Here is a 15,831-nt window from a genome sequence, read left to right as displayed (position 1 = left end):
AGTAGCATCACGCAATTCATATGAATCACACGCTTTAATCAAGTACTGATAAGTAATTTTATTTTACATTTTAATGCTTTTAATTTCTTGGCTTTTTTTTAACTAATTTTTTTGTTTTAAGTATTTTTAAATTTAAATCTCCTTGAACTATTTCTAAATGTCTCCAATAACCAGAGACATTTAAAAGCAATTCAAAGGCCTCTAACATCAGCAAACTGTCAAAAAGCCATCAAAGTGGTCAGAGAGCCACTGTACGAGGCCAAGTAACTACTTATGCTAGCTCAGCTACACAGCTGCAGCAGTGAGACCTCCAGTATATCTGTGGGAACAGCATGGTGTCAAACCTGATTGAGGATGGTCCAGTGCAGTTTTCTCCAACTTTAGTACATGCATTCAAGCCAATTGGAAGCATCAAAATCCATGAAAACAAAATGAATTGCTTCAGTGCAGTCATCCCAGAGTCTGATCTATTGATGGACTACAAATGAGTTCCAGAGTGATTGTCAGATTGACAAAACTCAAAATTCCCTCTTACTTTAGAGCCAATGGAAGACTTAACAAGCTTACCATCCAAAGCATGAACATTCTCTCTTTTCAGATCTTTGTATTTCTATTTTCTGCTAAATTGACTGATAACATCAATTGCAAGATAATAAGCTTTGCCTTATTCCTGTCAAGTGTCAAAGCATGCAAAAAGAGGAAACCAATTACATTTTTGTTTAAATTAACCATCTATTAAAGAGCACAACTGACAACAAATATAACAGTGAGGTACTCTTGAATGACGTTCCTTACCTTTCCCTCCTTGACAGAGTGCACCAGTTTCCCTGCCACATTGTCCCTTGTTGTTCACACCAAATGTCCAGACTTCTCCATTCTTCGTCAACACACAGGCATGTGCTTTACCCAAAGCTACTTGGCTCACAAAATGTCCCTTTAACTCAGTCACAAGACCTATTTATAGATTTGCATTAAGAAAAAGAACATACTTAACCCGATGATTATTAAAGGTTGAAGGACAAAGTACAAATCTTAATGGTATTTAAATTACTAACCCGAGCTGTCACAGTAAACAGCATCTTTTCCAAACATGTACAGTTCTCCCTCTTTTGTTGTGATAGCACTACTTCCATTGTTGCATGCTGTATAGACTGCTGTTTTGCTTTCCATTTTAATCATTTTCTTTGGCTTGTAAGGTTTTGGTTGGCGTCTGCTTTTAGCTACAATAAAACAAATGAAAATCTGAATCAATAGCTGTTACAGGTTACTGAAGAGGAAGACAATTCCAGAGAAAGCGAGCTCAAGGATTTGAATTACATCACGCATTCAGATTCTTCATTGTCTTTCCCAGTGGAAGATTTGAGATTTAAAAAGTGAATAGTTGCACCACCTGCTAAGCAACTCTGTTGTTAGATGAATGTGCAGCTCTTGGACACGTGGCTGTCCATCAACTTGTAATCTGGCCCTTAAGCTCAAACAACACTGAAAGAGTGGGCTGTTCCATGTTATAGTTAGTTCCAGCTTGTCACTGATACCAATGGAAGGCAAGTACTTTCAAATAGGAGGAAATTTTAAACAATTTGAAGTGTTGTCTATAATTTGTTCCTATTTCCTCATTCCTTCACACTTTAGATACCCTTGAAAATAAGATATAGGACAGGAAGCAGCACAGTGGTGCAGCTAATGGAGCTACATCCTCACAACTCCAGTGATTCAAGTTCAATCCTGACATCCGATGCTCTTTGTGTGGACCTTGCATGTTCTGTGTGACCACATGGGTTTCCTCCGAGTACCTCTGTTCTGTCCCACATCTCAAGGATGTGCAGGTTGGTAGGTTAATCAGCTACTGTAAAATTGCCCTGTGTGTGCAGATGAGTGGGAGAATCTGGGGGGAGCTGATGAGAATGTAGGGAAAATAACATAGGATTAGTGTAAATGGGTGCTTAATGGTCGGTGTAAACCCAGTGGGCCAAAGGGCCTGGTTCCTTGCTGTGTGACTATAACTCCAGGACACAAGAAGCCATTCACCCCATCAAGTCTGCCTCCACTCAAAGCAGGGACGATCCAGTTAGATACCATTCTATGCTCTTGCCCCGTATCCTTATTTTTTTCCCCTTCAAACATTCCAATTCTTTTTAAAAATGACAACTGGATCCATATCCACCATCACATCATGTGATGCTTTACAAATATTAAACTATTATAAAAATGAATTTGGCACACTGTCCTTCATCAGCCAGAGCATTGAGTATACGAGTTGGGAAGTTGTATTGTAGTTACGATGAAGACGTTGGTGAGGCCGCACTTGGAGTATTGTGTATGCTTTTGGTCACCCCACTATTGGAAAGAGGTTAGAAAGTGTGCAGAAAAGATTTACCAGGATCTTGCCTGGACTTGGTGGCCCAAGTTACAAGGGGAGGTTGCGTAGACAAGGACTTTATTCCCTAGAGCGTGGGAGATTGAGGTATACAAGATCACGAGGGGCACAGACAGGGTGAAAGCACAGTCTTTTTCCAGGGAAGGATTGCTAAAAAGAGAGCCTAGATTTAAGATCAGAGGCGAGAGATTTAAAAAGGGACATCATGGACAGCTTCTTGATGCAAAGGGTGATGCATATTTGGAATGCGCTGCCAGAAATATTGGTTGAGGTGGGCACAACAGCAACACTTAGAGGCCATCTAGTTAAGTACATGGATAGGAGAGGTTTAGAGGTCTATGGGCCAAATGCGGGCAGATGAGACTAGCTCACTGAGCAACACAGTCGGCATGGACGAGTTGGGCTGAAGGGCCTGTTCCTGTGCTGTATGACTATGACTCTAATTTCCTTGTCATCTCTAATTCTTTTGTCTGCCACATGAGAATACTGAACATACATTTTGTCCTCCAGAGGACAGTAATTCAGCTAAAAACTAAATTATTGGATACAAAAGCTTAAGCTTTAACTTTAAAGCTCAGATAAAAAAAACATTTCTCTTAACTGATGTTAGACCAGTAAGATTGTTACACCAGTAAGACTGTTACACCCGTACTCACTTAAAATTGCAAATACCCATTTACCGAGGATATTTTGCATTTTTTTCTTCACTAATGCTAACTCTGAAACAACACATTAGGCTCCCAACAAGTTCATTCCCAAAAGCATTATTTTCCACTTTGCCATTCATGTCCGACTGCCACTAAAATGTTCTTCCTGCTGTCAGAAGAACTAAGAGCTGAAATGATTGTTCAGCTTTAGAAATGCATGGGTATTATACATCAGAAAATTGAAAGAGAAATGTTCTTAATATACCCATGTGCATTGTCTATACCTGATTCACCATCCTCTCCTTTACTGGCCAACCCAGTGAAAAAAACACTTCCATCTTCAGCCACCATTAAGGCGTGAGACCCATCGTGACCCACAGAGAACTGTACAATCTTTGGCGATTTTGTGATGGGTAATTCGACCCATTTTCCTGCAGTAGGACCTCCTTGTTTGATCCCAAGGCTCTGATATTTGCCAGTATAATGCATCTAGGATTTTAAAAAAAGGAAAATTGTACTTTCTTCAATAAAATAACTAGACAATCCAAAAATACTCCAAACTGAATTGTGACATTCACGGTACTTATCCATAAATCTTATAAATAGCTACCTATTGTAAAACAGTTAAAAACCATAACTAAAAGTATAAATAGGATTCATGATGCTCTTTTGTCATAAATTATTCATGCTCCAACATTGAAATTGGTCATATTTAAGTTATAACCTGGCCTTTGGTTAAAAAAAAGTTTTACTGGACTCCAATGATTAGTTTTATAGCAATCCTTGAAAAATTACTACCTGCTATACAAGATTGCATCATAAGAAAATTGTTTAAATATTAAAACTTGTGAACAATAGCCTGGAAAGAATGAATTTGAAATTACATTATTCTAATACCAATACTTGACAATTAGACTCTTGGCCAAGTCAGAACTTCACAAATTAAGCATCAAGTCACTCATCCAGCAGTGATGATTGGCAGTGAACAAATAACCCTCATCCATTGATTCTGTGGACATTTGCATTTCAACTATAGTCAAGAGAGCTCAGCACCTTCCTTAGAGGATCTGGGATATCTGCAAATGAGGTAGGCGTTGGTTTGTCTACTTAAAGGATTAGATTGAAGTATCCTTACAAACTCAAGGACAAAACCAGAATGCACCAGTTCAGGGCCAACTAAAGTACAGGAGGAAGAATAAATATAAAACTGGAGTTGTATCAGGACCACAGGGGGGGCTTGGGGGAGGCGAGGCCAGGAGAGGAAGAGACATGAGCGTGAGAAAAAATAACAAAAGAAAAATTAATTTGAAAATTTCTTTTAAAAAATCTAAATGAATTGGACTCATGGACTCTTCAGTAAAGTGAGCCATGTTAACCTCACTTTTAACCATCCTGCAAAAGCCACAGCATAAATTAGAATTTTAAATTAATAAAAGTTATGAGTATTAGAAAATCCTTCCGATTATTGCAGCCTATTTTTTTTGTCAATGAAACTTTATCAATCTGATTTGAACCAAATGGAAATACTATCACCACAATCATGCATTCACTTCAGTGTCAGATTTTAATTCTTAACCCCTCCTCCTCCAAACTTACATTTTGTTTTCCAATTCTCAATCTTTCAATTTTTTTTATTTTTCATTTTTGCTTATAATGAGAACTTTGGTATTGAAAACAACTTTTGTTGCTTTCAAACAAAAGTGGAATTTCATGAACGGAAAATATTATTTAAAAGATTAAAGGGCAAAGTTAATCAGAAGTCAATTCACATAGTTGTTGCAAGATGAGCTTTTCTACAGCATACGTTCTAAATGGTTCCACATAGGAAATGACATCCCCTTCACTGGTTTACATGCAGGATCGAGACAAGCAAGGCGTTTCAATGACTTGTACAGTTAATAAAAGGTGTAAAACTTAAACCTGAAAAATGACTGAGTAAGGGTACAAATCCTTGAAAAATTCCAACTAACATGCAAGACAGTGGATTCTTTCAGCTTCTGTAGTCATTTACCTGACCAAAATGAGTCAACCCATAAAGTGGATCACAATTAACCAAATACAATTTCTTTGATTACTTCATTAAAATACAAAAATGTGAAAAATCGCACTCTTGGACCTTCTGCACAAATCAAACGTCTGCACACAGCTACTCTTTCCAATGGCTGCATCTTTCTATACCAAACTTTCATAGCAGGTGAAGGGGGAAGAAAAACAAAACCAACCAGCAACCCAACTATTCTACATTAGGTGTCAATAGTGAAATATCTGGATGGTGCAGGCTTCCATCCTACATTGACAAGTACATGATCAATGAACAAAAGCCAAGAAATTACATTTGTACGAAGGATTAGTGTATTAACATGGCCCTGCACCCATTTTAGCAGAACTTTAAAATGAACTGATAAACACCATACCCAAAAAGCAGGCGAAAGAGCTCCAAACCATTAAACCTTGATACATACCTTTCCATTAGCAGTTTTCATTAGTGCAAATTCTCGACCTGCTCCAACGAAAGCCGACTCCTCATCAAATCCTGTATCTGATAACAATAAATTCGTGTAAAGATGTCAGACATGCATAATATGCAAAATTGCTGTAAACTCCTCAGGTTGGCAACACGATGTCAAGGTTTTAGCAGTACATTAAATCTATGAAGCGCGTTTAGAAAAATGAATTGAATTCCCATTTTCAGATAGCAAAGGATGTTCAAAAAGGCCACAAACCATTCAATAACATAGCCATTAAAAAACTGGTTGGTACTATATTTCCCAAATAAAAAGGTATACAAAGCAGAGCTATTTTCATTTGTATCTTTGCATTAATAATTTATCCAAGAGAAGTGCTTATGAGTCACTTCAAAACCAGTTGTACCACTAGCCAGCTGAGATCATGTGATGGGAGGTGGCCTGTAAAAGTAGGCAACAGGTGTGTGGCTTGTAGGACATGAATCATCCTTCTGTTGCAAAAATGGACATGAAGAAACAGACAACAGGGAGGAAAAGAATGAGGGTGAAGAGACCTTGCAAAACACAGGTTTAAAAAAAAGGTAGCTTGGGAAAAAAACATGGTTGAAAGCTTAAATTGCAAGTGTAAAAACAACTAGGAGCAGAAAAGAGCAACAGCCAAAATCCTAGTAATATTTATTCTTCTTTTTTAAGAAATGTAGAGTCAGAAGTAAGGCTAGCATTTGCTGCCTTTCCTTAGAGGTCCTAGAACTAAGTGATTGTTAGGCTATTTCCAATAGCAGTTGAACTTCAACTATATGGTTATAGTCTAGAGTCACATGCAAACCAGATCAGGCAAGGTTGGCTGATTTTCTTCCTTGAAGGACAGCAATCAGATGGATTTTTGCATGATTATTACTAACGCTAGTATATTACTGAATTAACAGAATTTGCATTTCACAGCTGAAAAGTTGGATTTGAACTCTAAATCACCAGCAACTCATCCAAGCCTCTGGTTATTAGTCTAGAGCACAAGTACTATGCTATTCTGGTCTTGCTGTCATGTTTATTTATATTTTTGCCCAAAATTCTGTGTTCAACACTAGCCAAGTTATCACATTTAACTATCCAAGATTGGTGAAGCACAAGGTACTTGATAAAGATGAGAAGGTACTGACAAGTAGGTTTGTGAATGGCAAACCAACATTACTCAGTCCCCTGTAGCATGAACCAGCTTCTCCTAAGGGAACATTATCCTCGCCATCTCATTAAGGAGTTTCAGCAAATAAAATTTGTTACAGCAAGTAAATCAATAATTGAAAATATACCAAGATTAAAACACAAACTGTGTCATCGTGTAGTTGCAAATTACAACTTCATTTCTGGTACTGTGAGGAAATGTTGATACAAGAATGCATTTTCACAAAAACAGCATGACATGGGACTCTTAACAATAGAATGTTACAACCCTCTTGGCAATTTAATAACAGATATTTAAATTCTAAACTTAATCTTGTGTTGCACCATTAATTTTCTCTGCCCATCTTCACCCACTGTCATTAACTCCTTGCCCAATTAGCTATTTTCCACAAGAACATTTACAGTCAAGGCCAAAGGATATTAAATATGATTGCATCATTATCCAAAGTTCAAGTAGATTCTTCCAGCAAATTTCAAATCCATGTCTTCTATTACCATCTCAGGACCGCTGGGATCACCCACAGCACCCTAGTTGCTATTGATTCAACAACAGCAGCTTGTGCTTATACAACACTTTTAACATAGAAAGATATCCCAAGATGCTTCACAGAAGCCTAATTAGAGAATTAGGCAAGGAAAAGGAAATCATCTGGAGGAGCAAGTAAAGGAGAGCCTTAAAGGATAGGTGGCAAAGAGATGGGCAGCTGTCAATGAGGGACAGAGCAAGCAGGGGGCTAAAAAACCAGAGTTGAAGGAATTCGAGCTAGTTCTTGCTTCCCAATCTAGTTCACTTCAGTATTTTGCTCTATAGCCATTTAATGCCCCTTATGAGAGATTTCATATGTGGCAATTCCCCTACAAAACCTTGGGACACACAGTCCCAAAGCTGTGAAGCTGCTGCCTCACAGCTCCAGCAACCAAGGTTTAATCCTGAGCTCCAGTGTTGTGTGAAGTTTTCACACTATCCCTGGGTTTTCTCTGGAGCTTCCATTTCCTCAATCATCCTAAAGATTTGCATTTTGGTAGATTAATTAGCCATCGTAAATTACTCTAAGTGTGTAGGTAAATTGTAGAATGCAGGGGAATTGATGGGAATGTGGGGAGGACAAAGTGGGATTAGTGTAGGAATAGTATAGTGGGTGCTTGAAGGTAGGAGCAGACTGTGCATCAAAGGAGTTTCTCCGTGCTGATGAATTAGGTTCAGTGAACCTCAAGGCCTGCCTGTTAAATTATAGTTCAGAAATGGAATTACTGGCAACAAGCTATCTGCAGAAGATAGCAATTATGTACCCAACTTTGCACTCACCCATGTGAGATGTGTGCAAGTGGTTGCAGTAATGCAGCCAGCACTCAAGCAAATATCCCAAGCCTTCTGATTTTAACTGTCCCCTTCATGCCACCCAGAATTTCCAATCCCTAACCCCTGTACAAACAGCAGTACCTCTATCACAGTCCCAAATGGTTTGTTAATGTATACTGGATACTCCTGCAAATTATCTTTCAGCAAGCAAATCACAGTAATTTCACCTGAGAAATGGTGGCTGGATATTAATTGTGGTTTATATTTAGACCAAGGATAGGAGAGCTATTTATGACTTCTTAAGAAACCTGAGAGGCCAGTTAAGGAGCCAATATTTACTAATTCCAGGATATGTTAGCAAATCTTTTGTCCAGGTGGGCTGCCTGTTAACCCAGAAACCAGAGCAGAAGAACTCAGAACAAGTAGCTTTAGCGAGGCTGTGCTCTATGTAGTGAAATGAAAATTGGTGATCGCAATGGAAGTAATCGAGATGGTAGGAGAAAATATCAGAGGCAATGATAGTTGGGTAGGGAAAAGAGTTGGGGAGACCTCGGTGACCGGTTTATGTGGCAGTTCGATAGGCTCCAAACGCAAGCAACTGAGCCTGGCCCACACGCTTCCAGGCTATCTTGCTTTCTTTCACTTGAGCTTTCCAAAGTTGAAGAAATCCAATTACCTCATTAGAAAAGGTGTTTAAAATGCAGTAATAGGGTGTGAACTGTCTTCATCAAGACTGGACATGGATGACTGAGGGTGTTGAATTCACATTTTCTTAAATTTAGCACCCCACATCACTGAAACCCATCGTTTCTTTGAGTTTTAAAACTATGTCTGTAGTCTTAAAACAACAAATGCTGTTAGTCATTGCCTTATGTGTTAGTGTTGCTGGCTGCAGAAAAAACTGGAAAGAGCTGGAGGCAAAAGCCAAATGTTAACATTAGCCATCACAATGCCAAGAAGTCAGTCTACTCATTGTTTCTTTTTTGGAAATTTTCCCAAATTCTGAGAAGTCAAATAGAGGCAAGATAAAGATGCAAAAAATAGAATCAGCCTCTAAACACTTTAAATGCATTCATGACACCAAAACCAAATCATAAATCGTGAATCCTTACTAATGATGTGCAAGTCTTTCTCCAAATCAAATAAAGAGAGGCCGCAGGCATGTAGACACTTCCTGGCTAACTTGAGCTGCAGCTCCTGTTGAAGTACAGGCTCGGTGCTTGTTGTGTATATCCGAACTACAAAACCGTCCTACAAGAGGGGCAAACCATTGCAGATTATCTTTGGTAGATGCTTTATCTAAGTATAACTGGATGGCAATTACAAAACAATCTTTTAAGCAAAATTGAAACATCGTTGCACAAAATATACTTGCATCTTTTGATGCAGTAATCTGATTGATGTATTCTCCATCGGTGAATAGTATGTTCTGTCCTCCAGCTTGACAACCTGAAAAAAATTAATTTATAATCTGTTTCTAATAATCCTCAGCACAAAGAATTTTGGAATTTAAGTTATCATGCATACACAATCTCCTTGCTGCAATGATTTTAAACAATTTAACTTTGAAATAATCATTTGTTTAAACAGTCTAACCTTTAGTCCACAGATGTAAATTCCATACACTGATCACTTGTACTTACTTCACCACCAGTAAGGAACAGATTTAGAGAATTCTGTATTTAAAAGGAAGTGCCATATAGCTGGTATCTTGATACAGCAGATATAGCGAGTGTTTAGTGTAAAACTTTTCTTCTGGCAGGAAAATTCTTAAATTGGTGGACTCTGATTTATGCTTACTGACAAAAAGAACCAAGGAGAGGGGAACAGAATTGATTTTTTTTTAATGTTCTGATGATTTAAGCACTGCTCAGAAAGGTAGAGGAAACAGATTCAGTAGTAAATTTCAAAAGAGTACAAAAAACTGCTGGAGGAACTCAGCAGGTCAGGCAGCTTCTGTGGAGGCAAAGGGATAGTCGATGTATCAGATTGAGATCCTGCATCAGAACCTCTTTAATAACATGGAACCATCACTGAAAGACGTTTTTTCATAAAATTACAATGCTGGTAGAATTGCAACTATTAGTCTAATTTTCTTTACTCCTGATACAGGGACTTGACCCAAAACATCAGCTAGCCCTCTGATTCCACAGGTGCTGCCTGACCAACTGAGTTCCTCCAGCAGTTTTTTGCTCCAGTTTACAGCATCTGCAGTCTTTTCTGTCTCCATTATACAACTATAGTTGGAAATAAACTAAAACAGGCTTTTGGAAAAGAATAGTAGGACAAAGTGGATAATTTTCACACAGCTGACAGGAACAACAGGCCAAAATGGCTTTCTGTGTTGTTTAATTACTTGAAGTGTGAACAGCTAACAAAGATCTATGATGTTTCCTCTTTGGTCGCCTGGTTAGAAAAATAATTCAGTTACGTTTTGAATTATGCTCAGAATTAAACTGATCTTTTGTGGTCAGGAGATGAAGCAAGAATAATAAGACTAGGTAGGTCAATGGATCGTTCAGGCTTGCTGCCATCTTTCACACTTTGCGCTGCACCTCAATTGATTAATTTCCAAGTAGAAATTTACTGCAAAATACAAAACCCTGTAATCTTTTTTTATAACATGTATCCATCATTGAAAAACCTTTTCTTATAAAATTACAATGCCAGTAGAATTGTGACTATTAGTCTAATTTTCTTTTCCCCGCCACTCATAAATACAAGCTATTTTATAATTAAGTGGCTTTCAGTGACATACCTGGAAGATTAACTGTGCTTTCTTGTTCCAATGTTTCTGGGTTGATGGACATTGCTGTCAAATTATGGTTATTTAAATCCCTGTATAGTAAAGAACCCTATAAAAATGGAGAAGAATAATCACAGCTTGGCTTGCTCAATTATTTTTTGTCAAAAATAGCTTATTTCAAAAAAAAAGCAAAAACTGAATTAATATTTTTATGTAAACATCTCTCAAGCCATTGCAACCCTAGATTAAACACAACATAAATGAGAAAACCTACGAAGGCTCTGATTTTTTTTTCGTCATCAACACTGATTACATTAAACCATTCAGCGCAAAAGAATGCGTGTTCCTTATGCCTTCTATCGTCTAAATTCTAACTACTTAGTAAACTAGAAACAATGCCATAGTACATACGATGAACTTGTAAACGCACATGTAAAATTGAACACAATATTCCAAATTTCAGGAATAAATTTATCCTACTCTGCAAATAAACATGCAAATATTCTTCCAGTATGGTTTTTTTTGAAGAGAACAAAATGGTTTTAATTCTTTCCAAAAATTCACCTATGTATTCCACCCTCACTACATAGATGACAATATAAACAAAGCCACCGATTTTCTACACAAGTTTCCTTTGATTAAAAAAAATACTCAATAACTTGGTTGGCTAATGCATAACAGTGCAGGATCGAAATCTCCTGGGGATTTTCTTGAGTGACTAACAAATTCACAAATGAAACCCAAGCACGTTAGTGCAATGAGATTTTTCAAATTTGGCATACCTGTGCAAACCCCAGCCATGATCTTCTGTCCTTCCTATTCCTTATCCGGGAAGTTGAGTTGTACACATGGCCCTTTTAAACAATGAAAAGTAGTACCTTTTTATATTTAAATAGAGTTAAAGTAATGTACACAGTGAAGTAGCAATGTCTCATAACAATGTAAGTAGTACATCTGTTTTTGTTAACATAATTACCAAAGAAAGTGTTTTAAAAGTTAACTGACCTATTACCCATGGCAAAGCTCAAAAGAACCATATTCCTGCCATCTTTATCTTGCAAAAACTCTGTCAACTCCCCTTTATCTCTGCTCCTTCCCTGATCTCAATCTCATCCCAGGGTTAGGGAAGAAACAAATGAGCAATTTCAAGGTCAGGGAAGATGGAAGAGTAGGTTTGCCTTTAATCCTGTGAATTTAATGGCAGGCCCTAATTACCAATTTTTGTTAGTTTTATGGTTATTAACCAGCCAGATAACTAATCACACTGTTGAACAGTCAGCCTTCAGCAACAATTTGCAACCATGGAATGGAGAGGGGAGAGATGACAATAAAGGACAGGTAGACAGGGATGGGGGCGGTGGCACAGATGAAGGGATGATCAGATGGGTGCTCAATTTCTATGGGCAGGTGTAGCAGGTACAATGGATCCAGCAGCTGTGGAAATTCACTTTCATCATGTTCTTACAATTCAACTCCAATTTATTTCATTTTAAATGTGGGTCAACTTTGAGGCATGCAGACTCAATAGTCTCATAATTAACCTGTCTACAAGCAGTTTGGTTGCCTGGATGCCTACAGCCCCAAACCCCATTTAACCCTCCACCCAAATGCATTAAAACCAGATGTGGATAGGCATTCTGAAAGAATCTAATTGAACTTCAGATAATGATGTGATCATACTTAATATCTTTTGGCTCTGATGAAGTGCTCTTGCGGAAAATAGCTAAATTTTGATCTTTCTTTATATCCTATGTAAACCAATCCCTGGGATTTTGAGGTTAAAACAAGCTTGTTACAAGCCCACACCCAACTTCAATTGCCCACTACCCCCCCATCTCTCCATTAGGCAAGCCTGGGCGAGAAATGAAGAAATCACTGGAGATAGTTTTGTATTTTTCAAAAATATCACAAACTCGCAGACAATAATTAATTGATAATTTCCAAATGTACTCTGAGCACAAAAGGTACAAGAAGTCTCTATTATTTACTAAGGGAATTCACTTGAAGAACAATGACCTAGGAGTTGTTGGCTGTAAGGGATTAATATTGGTATCTTTAGTTTTTGTTTTGAGTTTATCTGATTAAATTCTTTCAATGTTAATATTTTTTGATTTTTAATAGAACACCTGGCCTGCTGAATGTTAGAAATATCCAAATTTTGTGACAGATTTTATATCCCAGAAGACCGGGATCAGGCCAACTATCAATAGTTGGCAATCAAAGTGCACGTGTCAAATGCATTCTGCCAATCTCTTTTGACTTCCACACTCATGTTACTCTGGATGGCACAGTGATTCACTGTTGAGGTAAGAGTTGGCACTTCAGCAACTAGGCATCAGCAGATCCACACAACGCTTGTGTGATTACAGCCCATAGCTAAAAGTGCAGGGAGCTCACTGCTGATCACAAGTTGTGAATCATTCCCTTGTTTTTGATGAAGTCACAGTGTCAGTGACAGAACTAATACAGATTGAGGTATTTCATAACCAGGATCCCAATTGCTGAAGCATCCAGGCATGATATGAACATTAATACTTTTAAACACCAAATGTTTTCTAAATGCTTAAACTCCTTAAAGTAATTTTATAATATTTCATCTCATGTTTTAAACAGTGAAGGAATGCATTTATGGGCATCTAGTGTTATGTAATAATTTTGTTGTAGCTTTTGCTGTAAAGAATTTAATTATACGCACCTTTAAAAATGTGCAGTAGCAACAATCCACAATCTTTTTGAATGAAAATACTTTTCAAATTCAATGCACACCCTCCCAGAAGTGCCTGATGATGTCACAACTATTGCTATTAAATTAGGTCTACATCTGGGAATCCCAAGGTCTTCAAACAGCCCCACAGGCAGGGAAGCTAGACAACCAAGTAGAGTTTATTTTTCCTGAGGTAATTTGGTTAGAAAGTTGACAATGTTATTAAAGCTTTGTGGACCCACTGCAATCTTTGCCCCACTAACCCTCATCTGAGGGGTCTCACACTTCAGGTTAGAAATTACTTTGCTAGAATCATGAAAGAGTAACTTTCTAAAACTTTGCCCCTTGTTAAATTGGTTCAATACAAAAAACTCTTCATTATAAAGACCACATGGGTTTTCACTCTGAATTCCTACTCAGTTCCTTTCCCATCCCCTTCAAATAAAAAAGTCCTAATGTATTTTCAAACTAAACATATGCTCAAAGTCTATCTTTATGTGGGCCACTGCATAAAGCAAACAGAAGCAAGCAATTTTTTGCACTGGCTAATAATAGTTTCAGATGGTACAAAACTCCACTTGCACCAATTTCAAGATGAAGTAAGACAACCAAATCAAAGCATGATACACTCTACATCAGAATTTTAGCATGACTCGTGTTGCAACCAGTAGTGTAGCAATGCCAAAAAAATCTGATCTTCTATCCTTCTGTCTTACCTTACTATATCCTTTACATTTTGCAAAGAAGTTTCAGTGCCTTTCCCCACAGAAGCTGCATGGCTTCCATGGGGAAAGGCACTGCACTTGAATATTTAGACTTTCTTATAAAATGGAGGGCTGAAACAGCCATATTTATTTTTCTAATTTAGTGTCCTGGACCCACCACAAGAGATTCTCATTCTGTATATTGATTTGCTAAGATTTTTTATTTACTGAAAGCCAAGTAATATTTGAAGGAAATTTGAGCTGAGCCATCTATGAAATCAAATCACAATGCACAATTCAGCCTCATCACAGATAGTACTGGAACCTTGAAGAACACAAGTATTTTTCACAAAGAGGCTGATAAATTTATGAGAGGTCACTGACTTCAGCACTAAGCAGCATTTTGAATGTTTAGAGTGCAACAACAATAATTGTGATATAGCGGGGGCCTGATCCTTGGAAGTATGACTGGATAAGTAATAGGGTAACATCAAGCAAAATAGACTTCCCAAATCAGAGTAAATGTTCAAATTCTTAACTATTTCAATTACATTTCTTGCAATGATCTACCATTACTACTAATCTCACCTGTGTTACAAGACATACCTAGACATTGAGAGATGCATATGGCATATCAGCTTTGCATTATCCCACACAATTTTTTAAAACACCAATTAAGCACGCAAAATATTGATCGAACAATCCTTTGAACAGTTACATCAATTTGCTGCATTTTCAAAGAATTCTAAATGTCTGAGCCAAATATTCATGAATAGCAAAAAGCATCTCAGAATTGCACTGGGAAAAATCTATAACTAAAACTGCACAAAGATCTGAGTGGTTCCATTGAAAAGTCTTTTAAGCATTGTCATTCAAACAGCCAAAATTCATGATTGGGACATTCAGTATTCAACTGTCCACATACAGAAAGATCCATGCATCATTGTGTGAAGATACAGTGCCTGTATACAAGTACTACTCAAGTAAAACTCATTCAGCTAATCCCAAGTGGCTCAACAATCCTTTTCCCCATCAACAATAGCAAGACTTCAACCAACACCAATCTTGCAATATAAATGTTTTCAGTTTAGAAACCCTCCAGGTTGAGGTCCATTCACTCTTCCCAAGCACAAGAACCAGTAGAAGCAAAAACAGATCATAACTGGTGCACAAGCTGTGTCATCATTTTTCAGACCGGCTCCACCCCAGCTTGGATGTCAGAGGATTCATACAGGACAATGAGTTTTCTGAATTACTTAGCTATAAGAATCAAGACTTCTCTTTAAGCAAGTTCACTCCACACCACTACCCCATATCAAAGGAATAAAATGACACCTGTCCAGATCTGAAGTGGAGATATAGAATGCCAGACAAGGATGTTGCAGAAGTGGAGTGATATGGTGTCACAAATAAATTTGCAGAAGAGAAGGATTCTGAAATCAATATCCCGAGGAGGAAAGAACTAATCTAGCTAATCCAAGATTGAAACAATAGGGCCAGGATAAAGACAGAAAACGTAGGAGGAGTTTTGGGAAAAGTTGCTTGGGGAAAAAAATCACAGGGCACACTTAACAAGTTAATCATACAAAAGTATCTGAGATGAACAGAAAATGCTTCACAAACTCAGGTCAGGCAGCATCTGTGGAAAGAGAAACAAAGTTAACGCTTCAGTTCAGAGACTTCATCAGAGCCATTTCTCTTTTCATATT

At 37.7% G+C, this 15,831-nt stretch overlaps 1 protein-coding gene across 19 annotated transcripts in view; it reads right to left on the bottom strand.

Annotated features, from left to right (window-relative positions):
* Positions 1 to 15,831, bottom strand: part of mycbp2 (MYC binding protein 2) — a 158,368-nt gene that overhangs the window by 112,738 nt on the left and 29,799 nt on the right. For all 19 annotated transcript variants that reach the window (XM_052026820.1, XM_052026823.1, XM_052026826.1 and 16 more), the window contains exons 7-14: positions 11,497 to 11,568; positions 10,727 to 10,823; positions 9,344 to 9,417; positions 9,081 to 9,219; positions 5,487 to 5,563; positions 3,309 to 3,513; positions 1,056 to 1,220; positions 796 to 954 (exon numbers count right to left, since the gene is read on the bottom strand). In XM_052026820.1, coding sequence (XP_051882780.1) covers positions 796 to 954; positions 1,056 to 1,220; positions 3,309 to 3,513; positions 5,487 to 5,563; positions 9,081 to 9,219; positions 9,344 to 9,417; positions 10,727 to 10,823; positions 11,497 to 11,568 — 988 coding nt within the window. The remainder of the gene's footprint in view (positions 1 to 795; positions 955 to 1,055; positions 1,221 to 3,308; positions 3,514 to 5,486; positions 5,564 to 9,080; positions 9,220 to 9,343; positions 9,418 to 10,726; positions 10,824 to 11,496; positions 11,569 to 15,831) is intronic.

Source organism: Pristis pectinata, chromosome 11, assembly GCF_009764475.1.
Source record: "Pristis pectinata isolate sPriPec2 chromosome 11, sPriPec2.1.pri, whole genome shotgun sequence".
Classification (NCBI taxonomy): Eukaryota; Metazoa; Chordata; class Chondrichthyes; order Rhinopristiformes; family Pristidae; genus Pristis; species Pristis pectinata.
Note: the sequence above shows the minus strand (reverse complement) of the source record. Positions and strands in the feature narration are given on the sequence as shown.